The 21052-nt window shown below is 43.2% G+C and overlaps 1 protein-coding gene across 2 annotated transcripts in view; it reads left to right on the forward strand.

Annotated features, from left to right (window-relative positions):
* Positions 1-18142, forward strand: part of LOC143767595 (uncharacterized) — a 37228-nt gene extending 19086 nt beyond the window's left edge. Inside the window, exons 2-7 of one of the 2 annotated variants that reach the window (XM_077256013.1) lie at positions 9185-9334; positions 9464-9643; positions 9733-9856; positions 9934-10028; positions 10576-10666; positions 12608-18142. In XM_077256013.1, coding sequence (XP_077112128.1) covers positions 9257-9334; positions 9464-9643; positions 9733-9856; positions 9934-10028; positions 10576-10666; positions 12608-14049 — 2010 coding nt within the window. In that variant the 5' untranslated portion in view covers positions 9185-9256 and the 3' untranslated portion in view covers positions 14050-18142. The remainder of the gene's footprint in view (positions 1-9184; positions 9335-9463; positions 9644-9732; positions 9857-9933; positions 10029-10575; positions 10667-12607) is intronic. The other variant, XM_077256014.1, reaches the window with a different exon arrangement.
* The last annotated feature ends 2910 nt before the right edge of the window (positions 18143-21052 follow it).

Below are 21052 nucleotides of genomic sequence, written 5' to 3' on the forward strand. Positions count from 1 at the left end.
CTCTGTGTCTGTATTCTCAACCTGTATAGCTGACAGCCTGAACCTTTCACGGGCACTGTCTTCTCTCTCTGGCAGCCCCAGGCTCCTGACTTGCTGTGGTACCTGCAGGTGTTAGATGGGACAGGAAACTTGCAATCTTCTGCCCTCCGGGTTCAGTGGTTGGGTCTGCAATTCCCACACCACCACGGACCCTGGTGTCTGGTCTCTTGGCGCTTTCTTCTGGGGTGAGCCCACTTCCAGCTCCAGACCCCAGGCAGCTTTCCTTTTGCCTCTTCTCCTCTCACTGTCCCTAACCGACTGTTTAACCCCCCCCCAGGCCAGAATTTTATCGGGAAGTGCCCCTGAAACCAGGTTTAGACCTCCCCCTTCTGGTCTGAAGTTAGGACGGTGCTGCATGTCAGTATTACTTGATTAAGGGATCCCTCCTTGTTTCCAGGCATGACATCACCTCCCCCATGAGGAAGACAATATCATTGCGGCATCCGGACTCCTGGGGTGCCACAGATGTACCTTAGGCTGTGAGGTCCTCACAAATTAATTGGGAGCTGAGAGTAGCTCTGAAGGGCCAAAGCGACACATCTCAGCCCGTCTGGTGCCAACAGGGATGATGGGTCTTCCCATAATGGTTTGCTGGACTGTTGTACCTTGTAACGAAAGTTATGTACCGCCACATGTAACCGGAAAGTTCCTGACTCTGCATAATTCAGAAGAAGCATTTATAAAGTGTTGTGTCTGCTATATGATGTATATGAGTCGCCCGCCAGAGCCAGTATCCGGTACCGGGTCCGGTGTTTACCGGGGGATGTCACGGTGGCGGCGACCCGGTCCATGGCCCTGAGCGCCCATGTAAAAAGGGAAAGTTTTTAAATGGGTTTGGAGAATAAAGTTTGTTCGTGACGCCACCTGTGGTATTCGGTCAGTGGGGACGATGCTGCTTTAAGGGGTCCTCTGGGGTGATGTTGTGGCAGCTAGATGGTACAACTTCCCACGGGTGAAGTATATTCCCAGGGCTCCCGGTGTGTAGATGGAAGATGGTGAATGGTGCAGTAAAGAATTAGGACACAAGTTTGCAGTCTCTTTACCTGGTTTACTGTAGGCTTCAGGCACCCGCAGTCCAGGGCACCAGATTACAGGTACAGGGTCCGGCCGGCTTGGAAGCGAATCCAGAGTTCCCCTTTACCAGGGGGAGATGAAAGTCTTCCTCTAGTTCGGTGGTGTTGTAGTCCCTTACTGCCTATGGCTTCTTATAAGGTCCTCACGGTTCTTCTCTGTCCCCCATATAGGATAGGACACAAACCCGTATGACAGGTGACTCAGGCCTTTTTATAGGTCTCTATCATGACCAAAAAAAGAAGAGAATGTCCAGCTTCACCGAATCCGTAAAAAAGAAAACTCTTTTTTACGGATTCGGCGAAGCTGGACATTCTCTTCTTTTTTTGGACTTTATACGCTTGGACACAGCGGGTACGTGCTCCCAAAGTTTGGTTTATGCATCACGGGTGAGCTGGTTTATATTCCTTCTCTCTATCATGACCCAGGCACTATGTGTCACTGTGCCTGCTGGGTATTAGGGAGGACAGGTAACTTGCAGTTCAGCTGTCCTGCCGGTCTCTGCTGTAAGTCTTAGAGTCCCTTACAACCTCGGTGTTCCAGCTACCGCTGATCTGCGCTTCAGAGGGAGATATTTCATTCGCAGCTGTCCTCCCCTGATGTCACTCTCCTGTGCTTCGCTCTGCTTCACGCTCACTGAACGATGTTCTTTCCTTCTGTATTTCTTTTTCTCCAGGGGTTGTAGTACTTCAGACTACAGGGCCCTTTCAGACCTCCTGACACTCTATGACTCCTGACACTCTGACACTCTATGTCGGTCAGCACTCCACTCTGTAACTCACTTTCTGACCCTTTTCCCTCCAAATCAGAATTTATATAGGGAAGCCACCCATAAACAGGGTGTGGGCTCCCCCTTCTGGCCTGGAGTGTGAACATGTGTGCATTGTGATTACCTGATAGAGAGATATCCTTCATTGCTTCCAAGCGTAACATCACTCTCCCCGTGAGGAAAGCAATGTCACTGAACATACAAGAAACTGTGGGCGGGCACCGCTTATGACTGAAAATACAAACAATAGAGGTGCTACCAGAGCAATGTCACTGTGGCGACCAGGACCCTGGGGCGTCACATATATACTTCTCATCAAGTTCTTATTAAGTAAAGAAAAGTTCATTTTTGAACTTATGTTTCTCTCATTTATCTATGTACAGTCTGTTCCAGGCCTGCCAAGTAGAACTGCAGCATGCGGTCTGGAGAGTCGGGAGATATGACTATATATATATATATATATATATATATATATATATATATATTAATTTTTTTTCCTTTTGATGTTTGGGGCCCAATTCCAGCTGTTGCTGTGGGACCTGTGATTTCTATCTACACCACTATGTATAGGAAAACAGAGTATAATAAAGTTGTTATGGACGTGACTTAACTAACATTGTACAGTGACTCTGTTTTCCTTAGGCTGCCTTCACACTAGCAGTATTTGGTCAGTATTTTCCATCAGTATTTGTAAGCCAAAACCAGGAGTGGAACAATTAGAGGAAAAGTATAATAGAAACATATGCACCACTTCTGTATTTATCACCCACTCGTGGTTTTGGCTTCCAAATACTGATGTAAAATACTGACCAAATACTGCTAGTGTGACGGCAGCCTTATAGTAATGGATATTTCTTGTCAAAAGATACACACAAATATTCCAGCTTTCCTGTGGTCTGTATGAGAGAGTCACCTCCAGACTCCTCTAGAGGAGGATTATCTACAGGAAGAACAAATGGATTAGCTTCTGAAATTCAGGATGCCAGATCCTTCTCTGCGCTGACATCATGTGTCAGGAGACCCCCAAATGCATTATATAGTCAAAAGGGCCAGTTTTAGACAAAGTTGGGCCCTGGGCAAAAGTTTTAAAGTGGGACCCCACATGCTCACACCTGACGAAGAAGCGAAACCTGTGTTGGGGCAAGGGGGATGTCATACAAATATACTATATTACCATGTAAGTGCCATGATGTATTTTACTCTGCCATATGTTTAGTGCATACTTGGATCTCTATATCCTATTACTTTTTCCTGCACTATAGGCTTTACCATATACTGGTTACTATGTAAGCAGGTTGCGGGATGCAGTGACAAACAGGAGGCAGAGCAAGGGTTAACAAGATGTAACTATTTAATAAAACAAGGTATTCACTCCTCGCAGGGAGGTTAATGGTTAACCCCTTCACCCCCGGAGCTTTTTCCGTTTTTCCATTTTCGTTTTTCGCTACCCTCCTTCCCAGAGCCATAACTTTTTTATTTTTCCGTCAATTTGGCCATGTGAGGGCTTATTTTTTGCGGGACGAGTTGTACTTTTGAACGACATCATTGGTTTTAGCATGTCGTGTACTAGAAAACGGGAAAAAAATTCCAAGTGCAGTGAAATTGCAAAAAAAGTGCAATCCCACACTTGTTTTTTGCTTGCCTATTTTGCTAGGTTCACTAAATGCTAAAACTGACCTGCCATTATGATTCTCCAGGTCACTACGAGTTTATAGACACCTAACATGACTAGGTTATTTTTCACCTAAGTGGTGAAAAAAAATTCCAAACTTTGCAAAAAACAAAACAAAACAAAATTGCGCCATTTTCCGATACTCGTAGCGTCTCCATTTTTCGTGATCTGGGGTCAGGTGAGGGCTTATTTTTTGCGTGCCGAGCTGGCGTTTTTAATGATAGCATTTTGGTGTAGATACGTTCTTTTGATCGCCCGTTATTGCATTTTAATGCAATGTCGTGGCGACCAAAAAAACGTAAATCTGGCGTTTCGAATTTTTTTCTCATTACGCCATTTAGCGATCAGGTTAATGCTTTTTTTTTATTGATAGATCGGGCGATTCTGAACGCGGCGATACCAAATATGTGTAGGTTGGGTTTTTTTTTTATTGATTTATTTTGATTGGGGCGAAAGGGGGGTGATTTAAACTTTTATATTTTTTTTATTTTTTTCACATTTTTAAAAGCTTTTTTTTTTTACTTTTGCCATGCTTCTATAGCCTCCATGGGAGGCTAGAAGCAGGCACAGCCCGATCGGCTCTGCTATGCAGCAGTGATCATAAGATCGCTGCTACACAGCAGATTTGCAGGTGTGCTGTGAGCGCCGACCACAGGGTGGCGCTCACAGCCACCGGCAATCAGTAACCATAGAGGTCTCAAGGACCTCTATGGTTACCTTCCTGACTCATCGCCGACCCCCGATCATGTGACGGGGGTCGGCGATGCGCTCATATCCGGCCGCACGGCCGGATGCGGTAGTTAAATGCCGCTGTCTGCGCTTGACAGCGGCATTTAACTAGTTAATAGCGGCGGGTGATCGCGATTTCACCCGCCGCTATTGCGCGCACATGTCAGCTGTAAAAAACAGCTGACATGTCGCGACTTTGATGTGCGCTCACCGCCGGAGCGCACATCAAAGCGGGGGTCCCGACATGTGACGTACTATACCGTCACATGTCGGGAAGGGGTTAAAGGAGGGATAATAGGGGTAGCAACTGTAAAACAATAGCAGTCCAATGAAAGAACTTATCGTGTCCTGTATGGTCCTCTGCAGCAGGTGATCCCACAGGGGGGTTGTAGAACCGGCAGCGGCCGGGCGATGTCCTCAGATTGGGTTGGGTCCTTTAAGCGATGGTCCATCTTCTGGCGGCAGCGGTCGGTCTCCGGTACCTAGTCCGTTAGCATGTGCAGCCAAAACAAACAAGGCCACGGCACTCTCAGAGTCAAACGTAAATGGGAGGGAAGCATGTGGAAGGTTAGGCTGCAAAAGTCTGTACAGTACTCAGCCTTTTCTCCTCTGCACGTGCACGGTACTCACAGTCACTGAGCACATGGCACTTCTGTCTTTGGCAGCTACTGAAAGGACGGCATTTCTCTCTGTAGCGGTCCCGCTTGAGGCGGCGGTGACCAAGCAATGCAGCCCGTCGTGGTGCTGGTGCTCAGAGGACGGAGCACACTGCTCACTCAGCTGCACGCTGCTGTGATTCGTGCCAAACTGCCCGTGGCTGGGCCTGCTTTGCTTTTTAAGCTGCCCCCCCCCCTCCCTGGGTCATGAGATCGGTCCGGCTCCTCATTCCTTCCCCCAGACAACAAGGGAGGCAGCCTCAACAGTACCCGCTGCCCGGTCTTCCTCCTTACAACTACATGCACTTTACTTCCAGTTACTATATATGATTTTCAGTCCCTGTTTTGTTATAGTCCACCTTGTTTAAAATGTATTACTTTTGTAATGATTTAATATTCTATTTATAATGAAATAATAAACATTAATGGTTTTACTAGCAATTTATACCGGTGCTATCTTTGTTGTATATCTGATTTTCAGTTGTTTGCTGTTGTATTGGTACTGGGGCCATTTTGTAGTTATTAGCCCCCCTCATAGAGTATACTGCAGACCCCTCATAGAGTATAATATAGTCCCGTCATAGAGCATAATGCAGCCCCTTAAGAGTATAATAGAGACCCCTCAGAATATAATGCAGCCCCACACACACACAGTATAATTCAGCCCCCAACAAACACTCACACACAGTATAGTTCAGCACCCTCACATACACAGTATAATGCAACCCCCCACACACAGTATTAAGAAGCCTCCTCACACGCACAGTATAATGCAGCCCCTTTAGAGTATAATGCAGTGCCTTCAGACTATAATGCAGCTCTTTAAGAGTATAATGTTGATCCACACACATACAGCATAATGCATCCCCCCAGAGTATAATGCAGCCTCCACATTATAAAGCAGCCCCCTCAGAGTATAATGCAGCACTACACATATAATGCAGCCCCCCCAAACACACAATATACTGCAGCCCGCAAACTGTATAGTGCAGCCCCAAAATACACAGTATAGTTCAGCTCCCACACACACACAGTATAATGCAACCCCCTACACACACAGTATAGTGCAGTCCTCTCACACCGTATAGTGCAGCAGACACACACACAGTATAGTGCAGTCCCCCCACACACCGTATCGTGCAGCAGATACTCACACACAATATTTACCTCTCCTACTTGTTTCCCCGCTGCTCTGGCTTCTGCAGAGCATCTCCACAGCTGCACTGCTGGCACACGCTGAATCAGAGCTCACTACTTTATGTGTCATGATCTCCATGGCCAGAGAACTAGCATAAGCCTCAATAGGAACAAGCTCTTGGAAAATGTAACTGTACTGACCATGAACTAAACCTACCGCATCATCTAGAAGTAGCCAGGTAGCATGTCCTACTTTTTATCCCTATATGCCCAGCGCCGGCCGGAGAACTAAATAATGCTAGCAGAGGGAAATATAAGACCTGACTCACCTCTAGAGAAATGCCCAAAAAGGAGACAGAAGCCCCCCACATATATTGGCGGTGATATGAGATGAAACAACAAACGCAGCAGGAAAATAGTTTTAGCAAATTTGAGGTCCGCTTTCTAGATAGCAGAAGACAGAAAGCATACTTTCATGGTCAGTAGAAAACCCTAACAAAACACATCCAGAAATTACTTTAGGACTCTGGCATTAACTCATAATACCAGAGTGGCAATTCCTGATCAACAAGAGCTTTCCAGACACAGTAACGAAACTGCAGCTGTGAACTGGAACCAAAATACAAAAACAAAACATGGACGAATGTCCAACTTATCTAGTAGATGTCTGGGAGCAGGAACAAGCACAGAGAGGCTTCTGATAACATTGTTGACCGGCAAGCATCTAACAGAGAAGCCAGGTTATATAGCGACACCCAGATCTAATCAGAACAGGTGAACAGGGAAGATGATGTCACAAGTTCAATTCCACCAGTAGCCACCGGGGGAGCCCAGAATCCAAATTCACAACATTTATGCCAATAAGGTGAATGTGCGATGTGGGGGTGGAGCCGGGCCCCTCTTACTCAGCTGCCACATAGCGGCCACATGATGTGCCGCTATTAGCGTATTGCCACTGGCTGGGGGCCCCTGGTGGAGTGGGGGCCCTAGGCGGCTGCCTGGTCTGCCTGCCCCTAACACCAGCCCTGATAGTCGCCCAAACCCTCGAAAATCAGTGCTTTCATGTAACTTTAGTCTAATGTGTTTGGGGATCGATAAAAGGTAACCTATTGGACAGTGTCTCTGGCCCGGCCTAATAGATCTTTGTACATTGCAGACCCAGACACCATTAATAGGCCTGTAAGTATCATAGTAACTAGGTTTCCCCATTCTATCGAGTACTTGGGGGATAAGGGGCATTCAGACGAACTCTGTCACACCTTCTTAGATGCCATGTTTGCTTTGCACAGCACCAAGTGGCTAAACTGCCAGGGTTTTTGTTGCAGCCGCACCTGTGCCATCCCTGCGGTGTACATCTATATTCTGGGGCCCAAAAGAGTAAATTTTTTATAAAACTAATGTTTATTGTCTTAAGAAAATAACAAAATGTGTCTTCTGCTTTTTTAGTTTTTTCTTCTTTTTACAAGAATTGTTGGAGCCAATTTTCTTCTGAAACATTTTAATATCTGCTTTTTCTGGTGTTTTCCTTGTAATAATGGAAAGTCTAAGGCCAGAAATAAACCCCATAAAACACTGTACATGGAGACTTTGGGATCAACTCATTTCTATCCACGCTGTTTGTGCAAATGGATCGCCCTCTAGGGCCTGGGGTACTCGACACCGGGTCCGGTCGCACTTAAAGGGAATGTAACGGTGGCTGCGACCGGGTCTGTCGCCCTGGGCGCCCAATTAAAGGGAAACGGTCTTTTAAGGGGAGTTATGAAAGTCTATTTTCGTGACGCCACCTGTGGTTCTCGGTCAGTAAGGCTGATGCCACTTAAAGGGGTCTTCTGGGGTGATTGTACGGCAGCTAGATGGTGATGCTTCCCACAGGTGAAGCGGGGTCCCCAGGGCTCCCAAGGTGTATGGCAGGGATGATGCGTTGCCAGTAAATAACAGAGGACTCAGGGTTGCAGTCTTTACCGGGTTTACTGTTGGTAGCAGGCCACAGTCCAGGGTTCTGGCAACAGGCACATAAGGAGTCCAGGCAGCCCGGAAACAAGTGGAAATTCCCTTGGCAGGTCAGGTTGGGAGCCTTCCACCTTGCGCTCACTATTAGTCCCTTGCTACCTGAAGTATCCTAACAAGATCCTCGTTCTTTCCTATCCTGGGACAGTACCTGTATGGAAGGCAGCTTGAGCCGTTCCTTCTGGGGTCTCTGCACGGTGACTCCAGCCTCCAGAATGCTGCTGTACCACAGTTGTTGTACGGCCAGTATATGTATAGTCCTATGCCCTCCGGGTCTGTCGCGTCACTTATAGTCTCCCACGGCCTGGGGCTCCCGGTACCCGTTTTTTGCACTCTTGCTCCTAATTTCTCCTCTGCTCCTTTCCCTTCATTGTCTGCTTCAGACTAAACTAACTCCTCCTCCAGACCAGGATCTTTATTCAGGGAAGCTGCCCTGAAACCTGGTTTAGAGCTCCCCCTCCTGGCCTGGACTCAGAAGGTGTTCTGTGTGTGGTTACCTGCCAAAGGAATCCCTCTTGTTTCCAGGCATAGCACTACCCTCCCCAAGAGGAAGGCAGCACTGTGGTACCCGAACTCCTGGGGTGCCACACAAACACAAAAGCTTTTATAAAAGCCTCAAACTTCTGTGTGTGAATCAGACATGAGATCTAATGTGATAGAAGTTTACAGAGCGGGGAAGACAGGAAACCTTCATATAGACGGCCGGTGATGATGGAGTCAGTGTCGGACTCTGGACAAATCTGTTTCTAGAGCCGTATTAGAAGATGAAGATGTCGTCCTCATCATGAAGTAGTTATTTCTCCTGTCACGTGTAATTAATATCTCCTGCAGTATTGGTAATGCCGATTCCAGTGTCGGTAAATGAGACGAGAATTAGCGTTACGGAAGATGAGTCTATGAGAAACGTATTCAGCTGCCGACTCCGAGGAAGAAACTGCTTGTTGTCTGTAGCCTAAAATATATGTTTTATTAGTAGGTGTAAATAAAAAAACTAAATAATGTAAAATAATAAATGTCCTCATATGTTTTCCTTATTCTCTCCAGTAATTGTATTATTACACAGGATTTTATGATGTTACATCGGCTCATCTTCTTCTCGTTCAGGTCTCTACAATATCGGATCCTATCAGTGAAGATCTTCTATAGAAGAGAATTTTCCTGATTTACCCATCAAGGATGGATATGGACAGAGACAAGATGGCGGAGAGGATATTACACCTCACCCTAGAGATCCTCTTTCGGCTTACTGGAGAGGTGAGAGATTCTGATGACGTCACATTACATCATTCTTATCTATGGGAATAACAGATGGACAGAACTGGAGAGGTGAGGACTCTGGAAATGTCAGTAGTGAGATTTATTAATGTGTCTCTCCATAACCAGGATTACACAGTAGTGAAGAAGACCTCTAGTGAGCGCTGTCAGGACCCTGTGTCTGAGGAATGGGGAAGACCCCTGAGCCCAATCACGGCGCCTCCACAGCACCCCCTGATACATGAGGACATCAATGACCAGAAGATCCTAGAACTCACCTACAAGATGATTGAGCTGCTGACTGGAGAGGTAACACTGCTGGGAATGCTGGGACATTATACAGTAATGCTACGAAAGGATCGAGAGTGGGGGAATGACAATATCATTGTATGTGTCAGGTTCCTATAAGGTGTCAGGATGTCGCCGTCTATTTCACCATGGAGGAGTGGGAGTATTTAGAAGCACAGACAGATCTGTATAAGGACGTCATGATTGAGGTTCCCCAGCCACTCACATCACCAGGTAATAGACAGGACTAAATACAATATAATTATCTGTATGTAAAGAATGAATTCAGTCCCAGTATATGTTTCCTCCAGTTTTATCCACTAAGACGACAACACCAGAGAGATGTCCCCATCCTCTTCCACATGACTGTAAACAAGAAGATCCCAATGTACCTCAGGATCATCAGGTAGATGGAGAGAAGGTGTCATGAGATCTCCCGTATGATGTGTAGACGCTGTGAAGGTCTTTTGTTCAGTCTTGTTTTATCCACCAGTTTTATATGTTTTATACTTAGAATCATAGTTTCAGTTTAATTCCATTCATCATCGGTTTTCCGTGTGTAAATTTGAAAAGGATCATCCCTCTACACTGTGCCATCCCTTCAGATATTTGTAGACAGTTATTAAGTTTTCTCTTTGCCTTCTTTTTTTGCAAGCTAAACATTCCCATATCCTTTAACTGTTCCTCGTAGGACATACTTTGTAGTCCACTGACCATCCTGGAAGCTCGTCTCTGTACTTGCTCCCACTTTTCAATGTGTTTTTTTTTTTTAAATCTGGTGCCCAGAACTGGACACAGTATTCCAGAAGATATCTGACCAAGGAGGAATAGATAAGAATAATTACTTGACATGATCTAGACTCTATGCTTCTCTCAATGTAGATGACAGGATTAGAGCTGATCATAGATGTGACTTCTCCATCTGTCCATGACTTTTACAATATTTGTTTCAGTGTGAAGATCTGACCCATATTAATACTACAGAGACATATGTGACGGGTGATGAGCGGTGTAAAGAGGAGATTCCTACATATGACTACCCAGGTGAGTTGTAACCATTAAATGCAGAGTAGCGGATTCTTCTCAGTCACCGGCTGTGAGTGCTTTATTCGTCGAGTAGTCCGGCTGTATCACAATCTTGCAATCACCAGTTTTCTTCTAGACCACAACATTCTCCGCAAAATTTTGTTCAAATGACTTTGGACACTGAAAACCCTTTTCTGTAGAACATGCAACCTGGAATATCCACCTACTTCAATTAGAAGATGCTGACCCTTACCAGCCCAGATCTGTAAACTACAAAGTCAAATGACAGCATACGTAGAATGTGCTGACAAGTTAGAAAATCACTTGAAGAAAAATATTGATGGGTCTCGAAGAGAAAGCGGAGGGTAATGATGCTGTTGGCTTCCTAGAACCCTGATATCTTACTGGATGAATAAACCTTCTCTCCATTCTGTTCTGCTGAATGTGCTTATATGTTCCCTACAAGACCAGGTCAAGTTTTTCTGACCAAACTTCGCTTTTATGATCGACAACATTAAATGTGCAGTAAGGGTCAAATGTGAATTTCTGAACAATATCAACAGAGTTTCCCTTTAATAGTTTGGAATAGTTTGCAGACACAATTTATTGGGAGCACTGTTCATGATCACCTGGCAGATCAAAAGATTGCCACCACAAACAGGCTTGGCACTCCATTTACTCCATTTTCTAGATCCCAGGGATTACCTTGCTCATCATCCTTTAACCCCTCTACATGGATCTGTACTTACACAGAGACCCCTAGGCTTGGGCCATGGTGTTACCTGCTATTCTGTGGTGTCAGATGGTAAGAAGAATAGTCAGGTAGTTGGGTCAGAACCAGGAGGCCAGAGAAAGAACAAAATCAGAAGACGCTAGAGTAGTCAGTAAGCGGGCTGGGATCACAACAGGAAACACATGCAAAAGCCGGGAACTGAGCAGAGGACTGAACCAAGGCTCTACCTTGCAGCTTCTGGCAATATACTTCAAGCTTTAGTGTGGTTTAGTGCTTTCCAATTGGCTGAAGCACATAACAGGTTGCTTCAGCTGGACAGCACACAAACCCATACTGACCGACTGGATGGTACTACTGGTCTCAGACACCTCTCGTTTCAACGTCTCCTCTGTTACCAGCAATACCTGCAGAATAAATAAGGCGCCGCCTGGTGATTAAAGCAGACATCGCAGGAGCAGATTCCAGTGGAGAGGGGACACGCCAATTGCAGATGTCCTAATGTACTCAAATTGCAGAGCACTAAAGCAGTAAAAATCCCCATAAAGTGACTCAATGTTGGAAATTATAACCCTCAATGAATTATTCTATGGGAGTAGTGACTATTTTGACTCCACAGCCACTTTCCGTAAATTAGCTCACACTGAATATTGCAACTGGAAAATTGAACATTTACCATTTTATTATCCACATACAACGTAAATTAAGTGGGACTGTCTCACTATAGTAATACCAAATCCTGTATATGGATGCTAAATGTGGTTTGTGCACACTGCAAGTCTGAGAAGCAAGTAGAAATTTGACTTTGGGATAGCGGATATTCCTGGATTGGTTTATGGAAGCCATGTTGCTTTACAAGAGCTTTTGAGCCGCTAATAATGTGGAAACCATTTTTTTTCCACTGACAGATGATGGACCTGAGTGGGAACTTGTATTTCGTGAGATGAGCAGATGCTTTGTTGGTATAATTTTCACCTACATAACATTGTTTGGTAGCTTTTTATTCTATGTTAGGGAGGCAGATTGAAGAAATCATTGAACACCACAATCCACTGGTTAATGCTATGAGGCTTTCGATTAGACTGTGAACTGTCATTGTCTTTGTGAATAATTAAATATTTTTACACTACTTATTTAACTAATTTTTACAAACAGCTTAAGTAGAAATGTTCAAAAGTATAAAATTTGAGAATATTTTATTCAAAATGAATAATTGGTTTTACTTTTAGCAGATGACTTCCCCAGAAGATCAGAGGGAATGCTGACATCTTCAATTTTTAAATCAGATGATCTTGAGACCACACAGGATACAATTGAAGTGAATTCCATTACTCCAGATATACCAACATCCCTTCACAGCAAAGATTTGTCCTCTGATCCTTTGAAACAGCTTCTGTCTTCTAGCCCATTACCAACTACTAAGGAAAAGCAAAGTCACAATATAAGAATTGCAAAACTAATTGATTTTAAAGGAAAGAAGCCATTTTCATATTCAGAATATGGAAATAGTTTTCTCGAAAATACTTTTCTTAAACATGAAAAACTTCACACAGTAGATAATAGATTTTCGTGTTCAGAATGTGGGAAATATTTTAACCAGAAATCAGATTTAGTTAAGCACCAGAGAACTCACACAGGGGAGAAGCCTTATTCATGTTCAGAATGTGGGAAATGTTTTAACCAGAAATCAGATTTGGTTGTGCACCATAGAACTCACACAGGGGAAAAGCCTTTTTGCTGTTCGGAATGTGGTAAATGTTTTAACAGAAAATCAGATTTGGTTAAGCACCACAGAATCCACACAGGGGAGAAACCTTATTGCTGTTCAGAATGTGGGAAATGTTTTAATCGCAAATCAGATTTGGTTGAGCACCATAGAACTCACACAGGGGAGAAGCCTTTTTGCTGTTCAGAATGTGGGAAATGCTTTAACCGGAAATGGAATCTTGTTATACACCAAAGAAATCACACAGGGGAGAAGCCTATTTCATGTTCAGAATGTGGGAAATGTTTTAACCAGAAATTGCTTCTTGATATCCACCTGATAACCCACACAGGAGAGAAGCCTTTTTCATGCTCAGAATGTGGGAAATGTTTTAACCAGAAAGTGCTTCTTGATAGCCACCAGAGAACTCACACAGGGGAGAAGCCTTTTTCATGTTCAGAATGTGGGAAATGTTTTAACCTGAAAGTCCGTCTTGATAGCCATCAGAGAACCCACACAGGGGAGAAACCTTTTTCATGCTTAGAATGTGGGAAATGTTTTAACCATAAATCAAATTTTGTTAAGCACCAGAGAACTCACACAGGAGAGAAGCCTTTTTCATGTTCGGAATGTGGGAAATGTTTTAACCAGAAATCAAGTTTTGTTAAGCACCAGAGAACTCACACAGGGGAGAAGCCTTTTTCCTGTTCAGAATGTGGGAAATGTTTTAACCATCAATCAAATTTGGTTAAGCACCACAGAACTCACACAGGGGAGAAGCCCTTTTCCTGTTCAGAATGTGGGAAATGTTTTAACAACCAGTCAAATTTTGTTAGACACCAGAGAATTCACATGGGGGAGAAGCCATTTTCCTGTTCAGAATGTGGAAAATGTTTTGTGAAGAAATCATCTCTTCTTAGTCATCAAATAACTCACACGGGAGAGAAGTCTTTTTCATGTTCTTAATGTGGAAAATGTTTTCCACCTAAATCAATTCTTAATAAACATCAGTGTGCTCACATAGGAGAAGCCTTTTTCATGTTTAGCATGTTGGAAATATTTTAACTGAAAATTGTATCTTCTTAAAGGGGTTGACCACTCCTTATAGAATTCCTTCTCATTCCTCATGTTTGGTCTCATTAAAATAATAGCACTCATTGTACGAGAGTGAGCAGAACTAAATGTGTTGAACAGCCATGTCGCACTGAGTTGCCATTTTGGAGAAACTTTCGATAACTAACTTTGCAGCTAATGAGATGCCTTTATGGGAGTTCTAGCCAGAATGGAGACATAAAATAACATCAGATCCATTAGCAGGGATGGTTGGCATACACAAAGGTTAATAGGAGTAGCTGCAGGATATTGTGAGAGTAAATAAATGGTGTCATATGGTAGTAGGTAGTATCTGTGACAAGGATAATACAGTTGCCAATATGTGAAGAGTTATGTGAGTAACGACATTTATTAAAAGGGACATGGGGATTTATGGATTGTAATGGAGTTTGGTGAAATACTCCTAAATATTGTCATGTTGTATTATCACTTTCGTTGTTGTTCTAAAATACATGTCTTTCCCTGCAGTATGAGGTTATCATGTATATGTCTTTTGCCGCAATATGTAGTTCCTTTGTCTAACCATATATAAAAAGCCCAAACAAGGTCCTACATATATTCAGGAGTATAAATCAGTAGCATAGCCTAGAAACGTTACTCCCATAAACACAATTTCAGTATGAAATATATATTTATTTCAACAAAATGCATAAAAACATATAAAAATAAGAGATTATGGAGGGAAAAATCATTAGGTATGTATATAAAACGTGTTTAAATCTATCCCAAAGTATAATTTAGAAAAATCCTTTTCATACATATAATTTTAGGTGGAAAAACCATATGGAAGAAGTATATTAGTTATACGCCATATCATCCTATATCATTATCAATCTCAGGTGTAAGGTCTCCACCGAGTGGTAAATAGCAATTCATAATAAACCCAGATACAAAAACATGCATAGAATATCTAGAATATATATAGAGTATCTTACCTCTCTGGTTTCCTGTTCATGCTGTTAGTTGTGAGCGGAGTGAATTCCCTCCTATTGATCTGAGTTGACCTTACTCCTTTGAGCTTGGCACTGAGGGGAATGCCATCCTGGTGCTTTCCCCTGATGCGGCAGTCGGCTCCTTCTTTTTCTCCGTTCTTGGTGCCTGCTCTTCAGGCAGTGAAGTATGAACTCACTTTGCTTTTCATTTAAATAAGTGTTTTTACAGAATTGTATTAAACGTGAAATAAATAAAATGAACATGGATATAAATATTTATGAATCCACTAAAACACATATCAGAACACGAGTAACATCCATCCCATAATTTACACTATGTTTAGCTCCCAGGTCATTTCACCTAGTATCAACCCACAAGCAAAAACTGTTAATTGCACCGACCTATAACTCTACACGTAGCCGTCCACTTCTTGGTTCTATTATTCTCTTATTACCAGATCGCATCTCAAAAAGCACATGACTTTCGATACTAGTGTATTGTAACATTATTTAATTTATTTAGGATCTGACACATTTCAACATACAGCTCTGGCAAGAGGCCACTGCAAAATGTTCAGTTTGTCTGATTTTTCTCTTTGTAGGTATATTTTTGAGTAAAATGTAAATTGTTCTTTTATTCTATAAACTACTGACAACATGTCTCTGAAGTCCAAGCAATACATTTTGTATTTATTTTCTGAAAATGAGAAATGGTCAAAATAACAAAAAAATGCATTGCTTGCAGACCTCAAATAATGCAAAAAAACCAAGTTCATAATCATTTAGAAACAACAATACTAATGTTTTAGCTTGGGAAGAGTTCAGAAATCAAATCAATATTTTGTGGAATAACCATGATTTTTAATCACAGCTTTCATGCATCTTGGCTTGCTTTCCACCAGTCTTTCACACTGCTTTTGGGTGACCTTATGCCTCCCCTGGTACAAAAATGTAAGCAGTTCTTCTTTGTTTCTTTATTTAATGGCTTGTGACTATCCATCTTCCCCTTGATTACATTCCAGAGGTCTTCAATGGGGTTCAAGTCTGGAGATTGTGCTTGCCATGACAGGGATTTGATGTGGTGGTCCTTCATCCACACATTGATTGATCTAGCTGTGTGGCATGACGCATTGTCCTGATGGAATAAACAGTCCTCAGAGTTGGGGAACATTGCCTGAGCAGATGTAATCAACTGTTTTTTCCAGCGTAACCTTGTATGTGGCTTGATTCGTACGTACTTCGCAAAGATTAACCTGCCCAATTCCAGCCTTGCTGAAGCATTCCCAGATCATCACCGATCCTCCACGAAATTTCACAGTGGGTGCAAGACACTGTGGCTTGTATGCTTCTCCAGGTCTCTGTTCAACCATTACATGACCAGGTGGTGGGCAAAGCTGAAAATTAGACTCATCAGAGAAGATTACCTTATTCCAGTCCTCTATGGTCCAATCCTTATGGTCTTTGGCAAACTTCTGCCTGGCTCTCCTTTACGTCTCATTGGTGAAAGGCTTTTTTCTAGCTTTACATGACTTGAGGCCTGCCTCTAGGAGCCTGTTATGAACTGTTCTTGCTGTGCAGTTCACCCCAGCTGCCATTTGCCATTCGTTTTGTAGGTTACTTGATGTCATCCTGCGGTTGCTGAGTGACATTCAAATAAGGTGACGGTCATCCCGGTCAGTGGAGAGTCGTTTTCGCCCTCTGCCGGTCTGTAGCTTTGTTGTCCCCAATGTCTGCTGCTTGACCTTGTTGTAATGGACTGCCATCTTAGAAATTTTAAGAATGGAGGCAACATGACGCTCACTGTGTCCCTCTGCAAGTAAAGCCAGAATTGAGCCCTTCTTTTCCTCACTCAAGACTTTTCTTTTCAACTCCTCTGGCATGGTTAAATGTTATTTTTTCATTCCTATTACTTTTGGGATATTACTAGCACTTGTTTGCCATCCAGCTTGTCCTATTGCAAGAGGATTGTGAACACCACAGCAGTGTTTTTTATACATCTATTTCTGACATCCCAGAAAGCTGTAGCATCTGGATTCAGAGTTTTAGATGTGTTGTGTCTCACACACCCCTATTAGGTGAGCAGTTCTAACACTTCTGTATCAATTACTTACACTAGCTAAGACCCCATTGCGCTCTTGCATTTGTTCATTTATCATCACTTTGTCCCTTCTACTGGGTGAAATGTCATCTTCTCCACAATCTCTTCCTAATAATGGCCGTTTCCTTGTGTCAGTCAGTCTGTGATGGGGTTTGGCTCCACCTGATTTATATCTGATTTGTGTTTACTCTTAAAATATCCATTTTTTTGGATACACAAAGGGCGGTGATAGGCCAGTGGGTTCTTAATTAACCTTTGAAGAGTTGATTAGCTACCAGTGCTGCTCATATTCACAGGCCACATCACCAGTTATGTCATCCATTGCCAATCTTGTGCCACCTTCAATTACTTCATGGACTTTACTGTTGTTGCTGAATAATGAAATCCTTGTTTTTATTTGTCTCACTACATGGGAAAACAGTGCGGTATTGCTGAGTCCCTGTGATGGGTTCTGCTTACAGAGACCAATGTTTTAACAAACTCTCCTCCTCTTAGTATTCCTGGTTTGTACAGTACATGATCTGGATGATAGGAATATTTTTCCCATTCCAGTTGAAAAGTTGCAAGGGTGATAAGATTTGGTCAGAATATGTCATTTGGAGGCTAACCTGAGCTGCAAGACATTTCACGGGGCCTCCTAAACCATCACATACACCTTCGCGATGAGCTGTGGCAAAAAAAGTGCCATTCAGCTTCCACTCCAAAATCTTTCTTGTAATGGCAGACATTTATAAAGTTTTTCCTCTTTTTTATACTGTCCAGAAGAGCCATGCAAGAAGAAGTAGACCTTGCTCAAACTTGGTAGATATCCGCTTTTATCACTGAAATCAATTTTTTGAGGAACATATAAACAGCCATGAATCATGAAGTAAGCAAATCAGATATCAGAACTGCACCGTTGTATTTTATTTCTGACTATAAGGGTACCGTCACACAGTGGCATTTTTATCGCTACGACGGCACGATTTGTGACGTTCTAGCGATATCGTTACGATCTCGCAGTGTCTGACACGCTACTGCGATCAGGCACCCAGCTGAGAATCGTACGTCGTAGCACATCGTTTGAAACTTTCTTTCGTCGCTGGATCTCCCGCTGTCATCGCTGGATCGTTGTGTGTGACAGCGATCCAGCGATGCGTTCGCTGGTAACCAGGGTAAACATCGGGTAACTAAGCGCAGGGCCGTGCTTAGTAACCCGATGTTTACCGTGGTTACCCGGGGACTTCGGCATCGCTCCAGCGCCGTGATTGCACCGTGTGACCGCAGTCTACGACGCTGGAGCGATAATCATACGACGCTGCGACGTCACGAATCGTGCCGTCGAAGCGATGTAAATGGTACTGTGTGACGGTACCCTAAGCAGAGTCGGCTTATTACTATTCAGCTAAGCAGACAATAGACTGGACGCTGTGTTCATCGTACAGGTCACTGGGAGAGACATTGCGCAAGGGAGACACCGCAGGGACCAACCCCTGTAATAAGCGTCACTGATGACTCTTTGTTTCAAGGTGGCAAACAATGTAAGAGGCAGTGTCAGGATGACCCAGCCCCCTCCTCTTCAATGATGCTTAATTTCAGGGCGGAAAGGGGAGTGACAGCAGTTTCAGCCAGCAGATGATGAATTGTTTGAGTATTCCATCAAGCACTGAGGATTCTCAAATGAATCGTCATAGGAAGTGGGTAATAAGCAGAACCCTAAGTTCAGTACAGAGTGAATGGTGGGGAATTTAGCAATGACTTTAATTACAAAAGTTATTAGTTTTTAAAGATTTAATAATTGAAATTTACTTTTGGGCTTTGGACTAACCCTTTAAGGACTATCAGCTGGTCACTAAAACTTTCTACAAAGTCTTCTGTACTTTTATAGACAATGTCAAGAGCCCATCTGTCCCCATATATCTACTGTTTATAAGTTATACTATCTACCATGGCATCTTTGAAATGATGCAATATTTTTTCTTGGAGAGCCAATACTGGAGGACATTTTTTGCAGATATTTAGGTAATAGATTAAACTATTTTCTGGACACCTAATTAGAGACACATACTTTGTAAACAGCAAGGGTAGACTCACCAATGTGAGTATCTTTCAGCTTACCTCCTTCCGTCATAAGCTTAGTGTTCTGTGTTGCATAGTTTGGTCACAGAAGAAACTTGTGAGAGTAGATTATATTGGATTATTCATCTTTTATCTTCACAGAACATAAGGTACATGCATCGGTTTCTTTATACAGAATAACAGGAAGTCTGAAGGACCTTTTTCCAGAGAGAAAGTGAAACCAAAGTACAACAAGTATATGCATTACATTCAACTAAGCATATAACAGTAACAACATCGCCATCTACAGTCAGAAAGTGTAAACTCCTCCTGCACACAAATAAGTCTGTATCTGTTGCATATCTGCCAACACCCTTTCTCAACAGTAAGGACTTATTCAGTTAAGCCTATTTTTTTCTTCAGTCTCTGGTGTCTTTCAGCATTCAATGCCTTTGTGAAAATGTGAAGGAGAGAATGGCTAATAAAATCAATTAAACCTTATATAAGTTAGTTCAGATATGGTGTTGCAAGATTGAGTCTATTTCCTGAGCAGCAGCACACTGGAAGGAACTTTTGGAATGTGAAGAAGTCACTGGACATTGGACACTGGACATTGGACTGAATACCATATATGGAAGTGAAGTTGGAATGGACCAATTACAGAGTGACACTAACTGTTCAGAAGTTGTGCGACCCCCCCATTTCCTGATTGTAGTATCTTCCTTTGTTCAGAGAATAAAGCAGTTGTGTGTAAGCCTTTGCTGAGAGAGGAAGTGTGTATCTATCTTTGTGTATCTGATACATTCTTTGCCTCTAAGATACCACTCAGCTTATATTTGGTCAGGTACAAGCAATCAGGGTGGTTCGACTGGGATACTGATCACCTCCATAAAAACACGATAAGTCTGGGGATTTCTTTATGAATCTGTAGTACTTGCCGGTGTTACTCGAACCATTCTTGTGTTCTGTACTCGTGTTTGCCGAGTGTTTGTGTTGCCCTGACATGGTAGGGTGTGGGATACGTACACCTGGTGGCCCTAAAAGAACCCACGGCTACTGGCTGTGAGGAACGCAAACCGTGATTGATTGCTTGTAACTTGCTGCATGTTGTCTTGAAAGTACCAGACCTGTCCTGGGATATTCTGAGTCCTCTGCCTGTGTGTAGCAAGCAGGGGGAGAGCAGGTTGTCTATGGTACGGTGAGCGCAAAGGTGCTCCTAGAGTCTCGGGTGTGGGGCATGGCGTGATGGAATCACAGGTGGTCGAACCATGTATAGCAAGAAATGGGTAGAAACCTCTTTGAACCCTAGAAAAAACTGTGGTTCCTGGACGTCTGTAGGATGGGATACAAGTGATAAAGGGTGGGGATATAAACCGACCCCTGCCTTCAAACAAAAGAGTAATAAAGGGAAGTCTTTGCTTACGCAGATGACCCTACTCAAGTCCGACTCTAGTGACCAATGTAGGACAAAATGTCATCCTTTGATACTCAGTATTAAGGATCCATCACCTAATGAAGCAGGAGAGTATACTTTGGGGGCATATTATAGTCAGGGGGGAAAGACCTCAACAGGCAAATTCCAACTTAAAGATACTGTATGTTGGAGTCTCAGGAATGAGCAAATGTGCAGATTGAAAGTGACAAATTAGGAATACCATGGATTCCACTTCTTCAACATGTTTGTGTTTTTAGGGGTATGACTGCAATTCAGAACCCCACTTATGAGGATACACTTGCTAAAGAGACTGGGTATACAGATGTTAACGCCTGGGTTGAGTGGATGAGGTAC

This window comes from Ranitomeya variabilis, chromosome 4 (assembly GCF_051348905.1).
Source record: "Ranitomeya variabilis isolate aRanVar5 chromosome 4, aRanVar5.hap1, whole genome shotgun sequence".
NCBI classification, from domain to species: domain Eukaryota; kingdom Metazoa; phylum Chordata; class Amphibia; order Anura; family Dendrobatidae; genus Ranitomeya; species Ranitomeya variabilis.